Here is a 12,702-nt window from a genome sequence, read left to right on the forward strand (position 1 = left end):
TGTTTTTACAAAATAAAAATCCGTAGATACTCCCGAACTTTGTGAACTCCGTTTGTTTCTAAAATTTTGCATTGGCTGAATACAGGCATGGGTCGTTTAAGTGATATATGCGATGTAGACCATAAGGGTTTTCTTTTATAAATGTACATTTTGGAATCTCATTATTAGGAGGCGCAGACGTTTCCCCTTCCTCAGCTTTAGCTGCCAAAGCTAAGGAACTTAATTTAACTATACAGTAGATAATTAAAGCGAACTATTAACCGATTAATTTTGAAAGCCCTAATACATATATTTTTGGATCACATTGCTGACATTGTTTGTGTATTTAGTAATCGCACATAATTTATTGTTGCAGTTACCTTAACCCTCCTGTCGCTGTCGCTGTCATTTACCGAACAACCGGCTTTTGAAACTCTATGGTACCTTCTTGATTTTTTTAAGCGAGAAGCGAGGAAAGGCCGCATCTGGGTTTCTGGACATCTGCGTGTGTAATCGTTAGTTGCAGTGATATACCTTCAAGTCAATTTCACGAATTAACTTTTTATTATTATTATTATTTGTTGTGGATAAAAGTCGAGGAAAATGCCAAAGAAATCTAAGGACGTGGCACAGTGGGAGGGTGATGATGAACCACAAGCAGGTAAATTTTTAAGTCTGCGCATCAGTAACAGTTCGGAAGAATGCTAGCTAGCTAGCTAGCTATGCTAACTAGTGTAAGCGGTATAGTGTTACTGTTCTTGCTAGCTAGGTTAGCTTGATCGGCTGGATAATTGGACAAACTAGTTCGCTAAATGGGCACAGCTGGCCAGTTCCGCTCACTATAAAATCTGTTTAGTCATAGTTTTGTTGTGCGGAATATACCAGCTAGCCAAATAGCATAGCTGCTCGTTAAGGGAGTCTAGGTATCCTGCGTGATCTAGCGGGCCATCTGGCTCCAGATAGCCGACATTTGCCTTTTATGTATTATGCCTTTGTTTTCATCTTATCAAGAATTTGTTTGTTGCATTATCTTGTAAACTAAACCATTGATAAATATTGTTTCATCTCTTCTACTCATTATTGTTGTTTTTGCTGTATGGCGGGCAAAACATACCGTTTATTCACATTCCAGTAACAAATGTTTGTAACAAATTTGTAATAATGTTTCGTTAGCTTGGTAGTACATTTTGTTAATGATGTGGATGGTAAAGACCAATATCCTAAAAATTAACGTTTTCTTTTTTCGTAATTTTCAGACAAACCGGTGAAAAAAGGAAAGAAAGACAAGAAAGCGAAGAAAAGCGTAAGTCGAAATTAGTAACAAGGTGTTTTGGTTGAATGAGACATTCAACACCGAGTGGTGGTCAGGCCTCCAGTTAGTAAGTAGGCCTAGTTAAAGGTGGTTTTTAGCAGGTGTTTTTTCTGTATAGTATAATTATAGAAGTGATGGACATTCAGATTTCTTATTAATAGTTTTTTGACGAGCTGGCTTCAGAGAATAAACAAGAGGAGACAGCAGTGAAGGAGACACAAGGAAAGCAGGCAAGTTGTTATACATTTTTTATATGGTACATAAGTTTAATGGTGTCCTTGGCACCAAGGCAATCTTTTTTTCTTAGGGTGAAGTTTTACCCAAGTGTGGAATTGTTCAGACATAAACTAACCCTGGCTTTACCATCTAAACTTTTACTAGCATATTATTGCTAACTGATGAATTCATGAGAAAATTGGTGTTTACCTTATTGCCAGTGCTTGCAAATCTCATGATGTCACATGAAGCCAAGTAAATCTTATTGGAAGTTCATTATCTGATTTAAAAAGGAAATTCAGAACATGAGCTGTAAGCAAACTAGCCTTTATTCTGTCAGACCTGAATAATTCATTCCAAATTTGTATTGTGTGTAGCCTCAAAAGAAAAAAAAAGATCGGAGGAAAGTAAGAGGTGGAGAAGGGGATGAGGAAGATGAAGTCGTCATGCAGCGACTTAAGAAGCTATCTGTGCAGCCTAGTGATGAGGAAGAAGAGGCTGAAGGTAGTGCAAAAAGAATCCTTTTTTTTGTAATTGTGTGTTTGCTGATATTCACTATATCCTTATTTAAGTCTATAGTTTAATGAACTTTCTGTATGCTTTATTTATTTATTTATTTATTTATTCAATATTAGCTCCTGTCAAAGCTGGAGTAAGAAACAAGGTAAGTCTTTCTCATGATCATATTGGGCTAAATCATGACATCTGTGACAACTGCATACTGTATGTGGCCTCTCTTTTTGACTAGGCCATTTTCCTGTCTGTTGTGTGCAGTTCTGGTTTGAGTCTGTGTTGTTGTTTTTTTGGTTCCCCCTCCCTTTCTCAGGGTGGCAATATATTTGCTGCACTTAGTCAGGGTCAGAGTGATGATGAGGAAGAGGATGCAGAGGGTAATGACCATGATGATGATGATGATGATGAAAAACCAAAGAATAAGAGAAACTCTAAGGTGAATGGGTGCACACTCTATATACACTGCCATCTGTCCTCTGTATTCTAGATGCGTTTTGCATTAAATCCTGAAGTTTTCTTTTTGCCACTATTTAAATAGCTTTGACATACGACTTGAATAATAATTTTAAAGTGCCAGACAGGAAGACCCTGCAGTAGTCATTAGCTCCAAGTTTGCTAACGGAAGTCTCTTGGGGCAGATGAATGCTAATAATAGGTGACTGTAATGCCATCAGTGTTTTGATGAAAGGTTCTCCTTTAAGAAAGAATGGTAAAATAGGCATATAATTACATTGAATACATTTTGTATTAATATGAGTCATGATATGGCAAAAAAACGTTACGTTAGTGCATACCTGCAACACTCTGCACATAAATCTCTCAAACCCTTATTCCCTTCTCCATGATATTCCCTCTGACATACCAAAGATGAATGTCATACTCAATTTATGATACCTATGATGAGTTCAGTGCTGGTAGCAGTAATTAAATGAAATAATATGGATTTGCTTTTACGAACATTGCCACTCACCCTTTCATAGCACAGTTCTGTCTTTCATCTGGTTTTTGTTGTGGGATGGTCTGAAGTTTAATTTGGCATTCTTTCTGAGCTTTGCCCTGGTAATATTGTGAAAACAGTTGGACCATACTTGATTAAACTCAGGTAACAGATCTTCAGATGATCATGGGAAACAGAAGCACTCATTATGTGTACGTGTCCGTAACTGTATGTATGTGATTCAGGTTGAGAGAGTTTCCAAAGGACAGAAAAAAGATGAGACTAAAAAACCTAAGGTGGGTACATGGCAATGTTTCATACATGTTTGCTAATTCTTGACATCTCTACAGCTATTTGTATATCTTTGCTTATATATTTTTTTACGGAAAGAATTGGCGTAAGTAATATAAGCATAACCTGTCCCATAATCCCCTCTTCTTTCCTTGTTCTGTCTTGTCTGACTAACCGGACCTTTTACGGAAAATAATAACTTAAACTGTCACCCTCAAAAGAGAGGCCCTCAAAAACGATCTAACAAAGAGGTCAAGTCGATGGATGGTCTCTCTTTTTCTTCATTCTCTATTCTGATAGGATACTTCTGAGGATGAACACATTGAAGGTGTTGAGAAAAAAGATGAGGATGAGAAGAAAGGGGTGAAAAAGAACAAACAGACAGGCAACAAAGCATCGAAGGTATGATACTGGAAAGTTCAGTTAGTTGCTAAAATGTGGAGGTGCTTTGAGTCTTCTGCATGAATCTTTTTCAGAGCCAGTAAGGGCAGTTCTAGTAATATATAAATATGGTGGGTAATCCAGTATCTCTGTAATAATAATTGGCTTGGATAATGGAGTCTGCTAAATATAAGCAACTTGGGTGTACCCACCTACTTATTTTCTGAAATAAGTAAAGCACAGTCAGTGTCTGATTACAGGAGGACGTTGAAGAGAAAGAGGTACCGTCTCAAAAAACAAGCAAGAAAGAACAGCCAAAGGTGAGGTGGAGTTATTTAACTTTTTTAAACTGTAGTGCCTCTGACCTACACCCTATGATGTAGACTCTTAACACAGCAGTTCAGCATCCGTTTAAATGTGTTGATTTTGTAACCGTTATGCTGAAAATGTTGGCCCAAAGTTGTCAGCTGCTCACCATCTCTCTTGTAGAAAGGCAAGCCTGCTCATCCTCCTAGTGATGAGGAAGAGGAGGAAGGGAAGAGCGATGATGGCACAATGAGGGTAGCCTTGCTGTTTACCTTGGTGATCATGTGCTGGCTTGACAGCAGTCAGTTTCTTCTCATGACTTTTCTCTTCTGTAGAGTGCAGAAGATACTCTTGCGGCAGAACAAGGCAAAGAAAAGGAAGATGACCCCTTTGCCAACCTGAGTAAAAAAGAGAAGAAGAAGATGAAGAAAATGGTGAATGTTTTCAGAATGGAGAAATTATTGAATTGCTGCATGATTTCTTTTAAGCCAGTTCACATGGCTATGATTACAGATAACCAAGTATGAGAGTACTTCTCTCTTGACCTATCAGCAGAATTTAGCCTACCGTGGATTGTTACTATATACAAAGTATTTTTCCACATATAATTCATTGTAAGGCATTGGTTTTACAGATGGACTATGAGCGTCAGGTGGCTAGTGTCCGTGCTCAGACTGCTGCAGAAGAAGACTTTTCTGTCTCTCAGGCTGAGATGTCCTCAAGGCAGGCCATGCTGGAGAATGCCTCTGACATTAAGGTCAGTTCTCTTAAAAAAATAAATAAATAAATAAATAGAAAAGTGTGTTTGTGTGTGTATGTGTGTGTGTGTGTGTGTGTGTGTGTGTGTGTGTGTGAAATTCGAGAAATTGTGCTCACTGGAGTTTACTTTCAATTATCCCTGAAGTGATTTAAGGTCTATTTTTGAAACAGGAAATTTTGTATGTTGCTTGGCCATTTTTAAGAGAGAACTTGGCTTTGTCTTGTTATTGTATTGTTTCATAGCTGGAGAGATTCAGCATCTCTGCTCATGGGAAGGAGCTGTTTGTCAATGCTGATCTTCTGATTGTAGCAGGGCGGCGATATGGTCTGGTTGGACCAAATGGGTTAGTTACTAACCATTAATGAATCTCTTGCAAATTTCCACATCATTACAAATTCATCTGTCCTAATAATAAAAACTATGGTTGATTCGAATATTAATTTTAACAGCTATATCAAAGTGCTAAAACCTCAAACAAATGTAAATTCATTTATTGTATTGCTTTTATTATGTGCTACTCTTCCTCTTTTCAGGAAAGGGAAAACCACTTTACTGAAGCACATTTCCAACAGGGCTCTCAGCATTCCCCCTAATATTGACGTGTTGCTCTGTGAACAAGGTGTGTAGTAGCCTTGTATGCCACAGAAACCCTTTCCCTTGAATTCTCCCATGTCTGTGTGTCTCTCTGTGCCTTGCTCCATCCGTACCTGAGCTTGACTTGGCTGGTATACTAAACTGTGCTCCTTCTCAGAGGTGACAGCTGACGACACCCCAGCCGTGCAGGCTGTGCTTAAGGCTGACACCAGACGCCTGAAGCTACTTGAGGAGGAGAAGCGCCTGCAGAGTTTGCTGGACAAAGGCGAGGATGGCGCCTCTGAGAGGCTACAGAAGGTCTGTGCACCACCAGCTCCCTTTTTAAAGGCTTCGAGAGATGGGATATGTAAGACTTGCCGTTGGGGCATAGCCAGCAGTTTATTCGTTTTCTCTTCTAATCGTGGCAGTTTATTCATTTTCAGAAATGATTTCAATAGGAGTCTTTCACATAGTTGCTCAGTTAAAGATGTGTATCAGGTGTGTTTTAAAAAAATAAATAAATAAAATAACCGTGGTCACCTGTGCCAGGTGTATGAAGAGCTGAGGGCAATTGGAGCTGCTGCAGCAGAGGCCAAGGCTCGTAGGATCCTAGCTGGCTTGTCCTTCACACCAGAGATGCAGAACAGACCCACTAAGAAGTTTTCTGGTGGCTGGAGGATGAGAGTGTCACTAGCCAGGTCAGCAAATATGGCCTCTAACATCAAGAATCCAGGGAAAATGTATCCTTTCAAATTTTCAATGTCCAGTTATTCCAAAAACATTTAGCAGGACATTGGTTAGGACTTTGATCGTGTCCTTGTTTTGACTTGATTGTATGTCTGGCTTCTCTGCAGAGCTCTCTTCATGGAACCCACTCTGTTGATGCTGGATGAGCCAACAAATCACCTGGACCTTAATGCTGTCATCTGGCTCAACAAGTAATGGCCACAGCAATAATTCTGGATACCTGAGTGTAAAGCACTTAGCCTATCTTAATTCTTACTTGCATGCATTTAATGGGGTAGGCAGGCACTCACCGCTTACAGTTAGCTATTTAAAATTCATGGTCATGACACCAAATGATGTTCCACGAACAAAAGTGCAGGTGTTTTGAGCAATGCATTCTAAGTTTCATGAGTGCTACATGAGTGGTGTCTGTCAGAAAATGAATTTTTTTTTTTTTTTACACTCTTACAGACTTCACAGGGAATGTACTTTTCTAAGTTTTCTCAGTATATGTTTCAAAGCATTTTTATCATGTAATCACTCTAATGTTTGTAATAATGATCCATTTTAAATCCCCTTTTAATGATGGGTTGATTTTCTCTAGACTTTCTCTTAATTGCTTAAAAGCTGAAGGGTGTTGGCACTGACTGATACTGTCTGAAATGATTGATTAATCTGTCCCATCTTCCTAAGCTACCTGCAAAGTTGGAAGAAGACCCTTCTGATTGTGTCCCATGACCAGAGTTTCTTAGATGATGTTTGTACAGATATTATTCACTTGGATAACCAAAAACTCTACTACTACAGGGGCAACTACTGTGAGTATCACTGGTCCCAAAAGATGTCAGTTGACACAACCAGTCACTAGATACAAAGTCTAGATTGTTCTGTTAGGAAGGTTTACTGCCTGTCTGCAGATGTTTTATTTGTGGTAAGACAAGTTGTAAGAAGTGTTTATATATATATATATATATATATATATATATATATATATATATATATATATATATATATATATATATATATATATATATAAAATATAAAATATAAAATGGAACGTTTTAGCACAGAATATCTTGTGCTTGTATATAATTTTCTCATTGTTTTGTTTTTAGTGACATTTAAGAAGATGTATGTGCAGAAACAGAAGGAGCTCCTGAAACAGTATGAGAAGCAAGAGAAAAAACTCAAAGAGCTGAAAGCTGGGGGAAGATCTACTAAACAAGCTGTGAGCTATTATTCTTTTGTTTCTGATAAATGAAATGAAATAAATGAAATTGTTCCTAAAAATCTAATATGTATGTATTATGGACCCTTACTCCTCTCTGTCTCCTCTCAGGAGAAACAGACAAAGGAGGCCCTGACGAGGAAGCAGCAGAAGAGCAGGAAGAAAGGACAGGAAGAGGAGAGTCATGAAGCCCCCGAGCTTCTGAAGAGACCCAAAGAATACACAGTGAAGTTCACGTTCCCTGACCCACCTCCCCTGTCGCCACCTATTCTTGGCCTGCATAGTGAGTGCATCATTGGTCCTCTTATTTCTTTTGTTTGTGGCTAATTGATGGTATGATCAACTTTTATTTTTAAAAGAATTATGCGCAGTAGTCAATCAGAGAAGAATTCATCCAAATTACAAATTATGAAACAGTGTTGGATTACAGGCATCATCTTTTACTTACAGAAAGCCATCACCAAGGTATGTGAAGTTTTTAAGCGGGTCAAATATCGCCAGTAGTTGTAATCAGACCAATTTTGGCCTGACAGTTATCCCATACCTTCAAAATTAGGCCAATGACAGTATGTGGCATTTTGACAGTTGCACAAACAATTCATCACCTAAGGCAACTCATATCCCCAAAGAGATATCCAGTGCTTTAGACCACTCCACCATGCTACCCAGTGGGCTTATAACAGATTTATGTAAATTGCATTTAAAGTTAGAGTATTTAGCTGACAATCTTGTCTAGAGTGGCTTATAAAAGTGTTTTGTGGTCTCAGAAATGTACAATGAGTAGCTGGAGGTAGAACAATACTAGCATGTTTCTCACACCCTTATCTAAGGTAACACCAAGCGCACGTTGAATAGTGAACTGGACAGTACTCTGTTGGACAGTACCGTACCCACAGAGTAAAAGTACTGCAAAATCCTACCCAAACAGAACTACTTTTATGTCTGGAAAAGGAAATTTACTCTGAATACAGTAAAATTACTTCTAATATTTTGTCCAGAAAGTTACCTACACAAAGTATAATGTCTTTTCATTACTTATATATTTGACAAATTTCCAGAAACTGTAATGAAAATATACTGTAATTGATTATATGGCTGTTCTGTCAGAAAGGGGGGGGGAAAGGAAATAATCCAGTAAAAAAAAATTTGTATTTAATTTATGCACTTTGACAGCCCTTGTATACCTAAGACAGTTCACTTGGTAATTGTTTCTTGTTGAGGGGAACAGAATTTTCATTCTTTTTTTTCTTTCTTTTTAGGTGTGGACTTCAGCTATGATGGTCAGAAACCTCTGTTCAAAAGGGTGGACTTTGGAATTGACATGGAGTCTCGAAGTAAGTTGCATCAAAATGATATGCCAAATTTGGAAGAATTTGAAAGCCACTTTAGGCAAGGTGATTTTGAGGCAGGTATCATTATTAACAAGCATGTAGCAGGGTCTCGTCTGACTCGGTGAGTTATCTATATGTGGTTGGAAAGAAGATACTTGTTTTGAAGTTGTTTTGAATAGGACAGTCATCAGTTAAGAACTGGCCCCTCCTTGCCTGAGAGAGCGATGTCGACTGATTAGATTATGCAAAGCACAGTAAATTTTCTGAGTCACTCCCTTCTTGGCTCCACAGTGAATGACCTTATGAATTACAATAGACAGCTACAGATGTCATTAAAGACTGTAATTGTAATTATACACAGGATAAGATGTCAGATATTATGTGCCATACATTAGTTTCACATAGGACCCAGCCCACTAATTTCATCCCAGCAACCAGAACATTGCAAACGTCTTAGAGTTCATCAAGTGTTTTGCTGAATTAAGACCATGAAACCTCCAGAAGGCTCAAGAGTGAGGTCTCTGGTCCCAGCCCCACCCCCACCAAGCTCACTTTTAAACCAAGTCACATCTCTTTAAAAGTAAACCCAAACTGGCACTGACTAAAGTGGACCCAGCCCAGCATATGAGTACTCAGTGCTGCAAATTTCACGTGGATTTGACCTAATACACTATTGAGCATTCCCTAACACTGAGCCATATTGGTCTCCCTGGTGTCTAAGGTCACACCCAGCCCCATTGGCACCATTATTGCATGCTGAGTGCTCAGCCACCAGTTCTATCTTGATCTACTACATTACACAATGACATGACAGAACAACCCACTCACCTACCCAGTCCTCTGTGTACCTGAAACACTGACATTCCACCTTTTTATAATGCACTTTTCCTAGCTATTCTGTAGAATAACCCCTCCACTGGTACCCTTAGTTTATGGCCTTTCAGATTAAACTGCAAAGCAAGTATGGCAGACTTTGCTACAAGTCCCCGAACACCTATCTTTCCAGTCTTGTATGCGCATGTCAGAAGCGTTCGCACCTCAGTCAGGAAATCTGTGTACTTCACCACACATAGTTCTACATACTGAAGCTGGAATGTTTTTTGCACTTTACAGTGCAAATAATTAGATAACCTTGGCAAAGGTGACTCCAGTGATCTCCTCAAAAATCAATATTTCCGTAAGCCAGTCATCAATTTTGAATACTTTTAAATTATGACGAGACTGGCTAAAAGCTTGGCTTGGCATTCATTTGGCCATATTTCAGGGCAGCAAGTTCAGCAGATTCAGTGTGTTTCTTCAATTCTACAGTTCTATAATAAGATTTAAATTACACAATTTGTCATTTATAATATTTTTAATAATTGTAATTTTTAGAAAGTATTTTTTTAAATAAACATTACACTAACACATCAATTCATGAGTTATACCATGCCATCCAATAATAAGTGAAAAAATGTTGCTTCTGTCTACATTGTACAGTAATCAAGAAAAATGTCAGAATTGCAAGTAATAGTCATGAAATAAATCGCAAGGAATAAGGTCAGCATTGTGAGAAATAAAATTGTAGTTCAGAGAAATATTGTTGCAATTAAGCAAACCTTTATGTGGACAAAATGGGCTTCCATAGATTTCTGTGTGTGCATACAGCCCTGCAGTCTCATGTCCTTTTATGAAGATTGGCAGGGTGTTTCCTTAGGAACCACTGGTACATGCTTTCAAGTCACGAGGATTGGGATTCAATATTATAAGGATAAAGATGCAAAAACAATTCTGTGTTTTTAAGAACACATCATGAATCTGACAGACTTTTTCTAAGGACTTTCTCAAGGATAAATGTATGAAAAAATGTGGGAAGATATTGTGAATGAGGCCCATTTGCTCATGTTTGTTAGCACCAAGACTGTGTTTATCATACCACTATGGGATGAGGTTTAGCTTCCTGATATATGAATGTGTGCTCAAGAGCATGAGTTCTCTGGGGTTCTTTTTGGTGTACCCTCCATAAACTTCAAAAACAACAGCAGTGAAAGGAATTCATCAGAAATTGAGCATTGCTTTGAATAGAAATTAAAAATCGAAATCCTCTGATAAAACTAACCCCCCCCCCCCCCCCCCCATTTCTATCCCTTTTACTATTCATTTTTCTCTGAAAAAGTTAAATGTAGAACTTGCATAGTTTGCATAATTATTGACAAGCAATTAACTGGCAAGCATTTGTTTCAGTTTGTATTGTTGGGCCAAATGGTGTTGGAAAGAGTACACTCCTCCTGCTCCTGACAGGGAAATTAACTCCTGTAAGTACCAGTCTTTCCTAATTGTGTGTTGTGTAGTGGGATTTATAATGTACCATGTATGGTGTGAGCTTTTCATGCTTATGTACTAAATGGTCTTAAGCAAACGTGCAATATACAAGATGTTTTTTCTTAAAGTGGAGTTGCTTTTACAGTTGTAAAACCAACACATGATTAATTTAGTCTAGCCTGTGCATATGGGGAATGATAGAATATCCTCCTTTTCATTTCAGACTAAAGGTGAGATGAGAAAGAATCACCGCTTGGTAAGTAAAGGTTTTTAATTGTTCAAACTCTAACTTTAGGGGGGTTGTTTGTTTGTTTTGGTAAATAAAATATTTTTTTGTTTGACATCTATAGAAAATAGGGTTCTTCAACCAGCAGTATGCAGATCAGCTGAACATGGAAGAGTCTCCCACTGAGTATCTGCAAAGGAACTTCAACCTGCCCTATCAGGACAGCAGGAAGTGCCTGGGCCGCTTTGGTCTGGAGAGCCATGCACACACAATCCAGATTTCCAAACTCTCTGGTAAGGAGATAAGATACTCAGATTACTCATTTGTAATCACTTAAGTCATTAACCACTACTTTTCTCAATCTTTTGTAGGTGGCCAGAAAGCAAGAGTGGTATTTGCCGAACTGTCCTGTCGGCAACCTGACGTCTTAATATTGGCAAGTAGTTTTATCACTGCACTAAAAGAAGTTGAAGGAATTTTTATTTTCCTTAGTTATTTATGTATGGAATTATTTTCTTGTAAAGGACGAGCCCACCAATAATCTGGACATTGAGTCAATTGATGCCTTATCTGAAGCCATTAATGAATACAAAGGAGGTAGGTTTTAGCTGTGACCATGATTGAAATGCAAATCATATTGTTTGTTAATTGCTTCATTATTCTCTTGCAATAAGTTAATTTAAGGGTGGTCCAAGTTGATAGTCCAAAGGTTCCAAGTCAGAAAATTGTATTCTGTATGATATAAGTGAGATTTTACCTGTGGTACTTTTTCTACATGAAATATCCCCTTATCCTATGGTTAATTTTAAAAACTAAAAACTAGAAACAGTGTAATAACCTGGGTTATGTTGGGGTGGATTTGGGTATGAAGCATATAGCATTTGTTGTCTAAACTGACTTCTCTTCTAGCTGTGATCATCGTCAGCCATGATGCCAGACTAATCACTGAGACCCAGTGTCAGATGTGGGTGGTGGAAGATCAAACAATTAACCAGATTGATGGAGACTTCGAAGACTATAAGCGAGAAGTGCTTGAAGCTCTTGGAGAAACGTTGGTTAGCAAGCCCAAAGAGTGACCTTGAATAAAAACAGCCCTAAGGAAATCACAAACTTGTCAATGGGGGGAAAAAATTTAACTTGCTCACAAGAATCAGTCCTTTAGTCTTGGTATCTGAGACTACATAATCTACAGCATAAACCCCATCATTACCATCTCAGCATAGTTGTTGTGCAATGCATTACTACAGGGCTAATGCTGTCTCACAACAAGCCTTTAACAGATACTCATTGCATAACAGGTTTAGTTTAGCTGTAATCAGCTGCATTGTGTGTTGATTCCATCAAGACAAGGTTTGAATTGAGCACTTAATGGATAGTTATCTATTAAGTGGTGGTTAAAAACATTTTCTGGTATTTGAGGCTTTTGGGTTATACTACTTTTAGGCCTTTTAAAACAACTGTAACTGCTAAAGTTTTGTTCCCCCTCCAAAGTGGTAGAATAACAGTGCATCCATATTAGTTTTTTTTTTTTTTTTTTTATGATCCAATGAAAAGACCCAAACCTCACTGCAGTATGCACTCAACTATTTATGTGGAATAACAAAATAAAGCAGTTTTTGAAG

At 38.1% G+C, this 12,702-nt stretch overlaps 1 protein-coding gene across 2 annotated transcripts; it reads left to right on the forward strand.

Annotated features, from left to right (window-relative positions):
• The first annotated feature begins 307 nt into the window (after positions 1–307).
• abcf1 (ATP-binding cassette, sub-family F (GCN20), member 1) lies at positions 308–12,701 on the forward strand. Of its 2 annotated transcripts, XM_026995652.2 has the most exons (27): positions 309–640; positions 1,236–1,282; positions 1,453–1,521; positions 1,885–2,011; positions 2,143–2,171; positions 2,334–2,456; positions 3,203–3,253; positions 3,549–3,650; positions 3,890–3,949; positions 4,119–4,190; positions 4,271–4,369; positions 4,570–4,692; positions 4,938–5,038; positions 5,229–5,314; positions 5,447–5,586; positions 5,818–5,966; positions 6,123–6,206; positions 6,688–6,812; positions 7,110–7,222; positions 7,334–7,505; positions 8,482–8,556; positions 10,777–10,847; positions 11,078–11,110; positions 11,205–11,373; positions 11,452–11,516; positions 11,605–11,677; positions 11,990–12,701. In XM_026995652.2, exons 1-27 carry the CDS (start codon positions 583–585, stop codon positions 12,154–12,156), a joined length of 2,583 nt encoding a protein of 860 aa, XP_026851453.2. In that variant the 5' UTR covers positions 309–582; the 3' UTR covers positions 12,157–12,701. The 2 variants fall into 2 exon arrangements, with proteins under 2 accessions (XP_026851454.2, XP_026851453.2); XM_026995653.2 differs by lacking the exon at positions 4,119–4,190 and having other exon boundaries at positions 308–640.
• Position 12,702: the final 1 nt, after the last annotated feature.

The sequence above is a fragment of the Electrophorus electricus genome, chromosome 8 (assembly GCF_013358815.1).
Source record: "Electrophorus electricus isolate fEleEle1 chromosome 8, fEleEle1.pri, whole genome shotgun sequence".
Lineage (NCBI taxonomy): Eukaryota > Metazoa > Chordata > Actinopteri > Gymnotiformes > Gymnotidae > Electrophorus > Electrophorus electricus.

Excerpts from the sequence above, each read along its gene's own strand:
- abcf1 (XM_026995652.2), top strand. The coding sequence starts at position 583 with ATGCCAAAGAAATCTAAGGACGTGGCACAGTGGGAGGGTGATGATGAA. Across the intron at positions 1,522-1,884 it reads AGGAGACACAAGGAAAGCAG|CCTCAAAAGAAAAAAAAAGA; the intron begins GCAAGTTGTTAT and ends TATTGTGTGTAG. Across the intron at positions 3,651-3,889 it reads CAGGCAACAAAGCATCGAAG|GAGGACGTTGAAGAGAAAGA; the intron begins GTATGATACTGG and ends GTCTGATTACAG.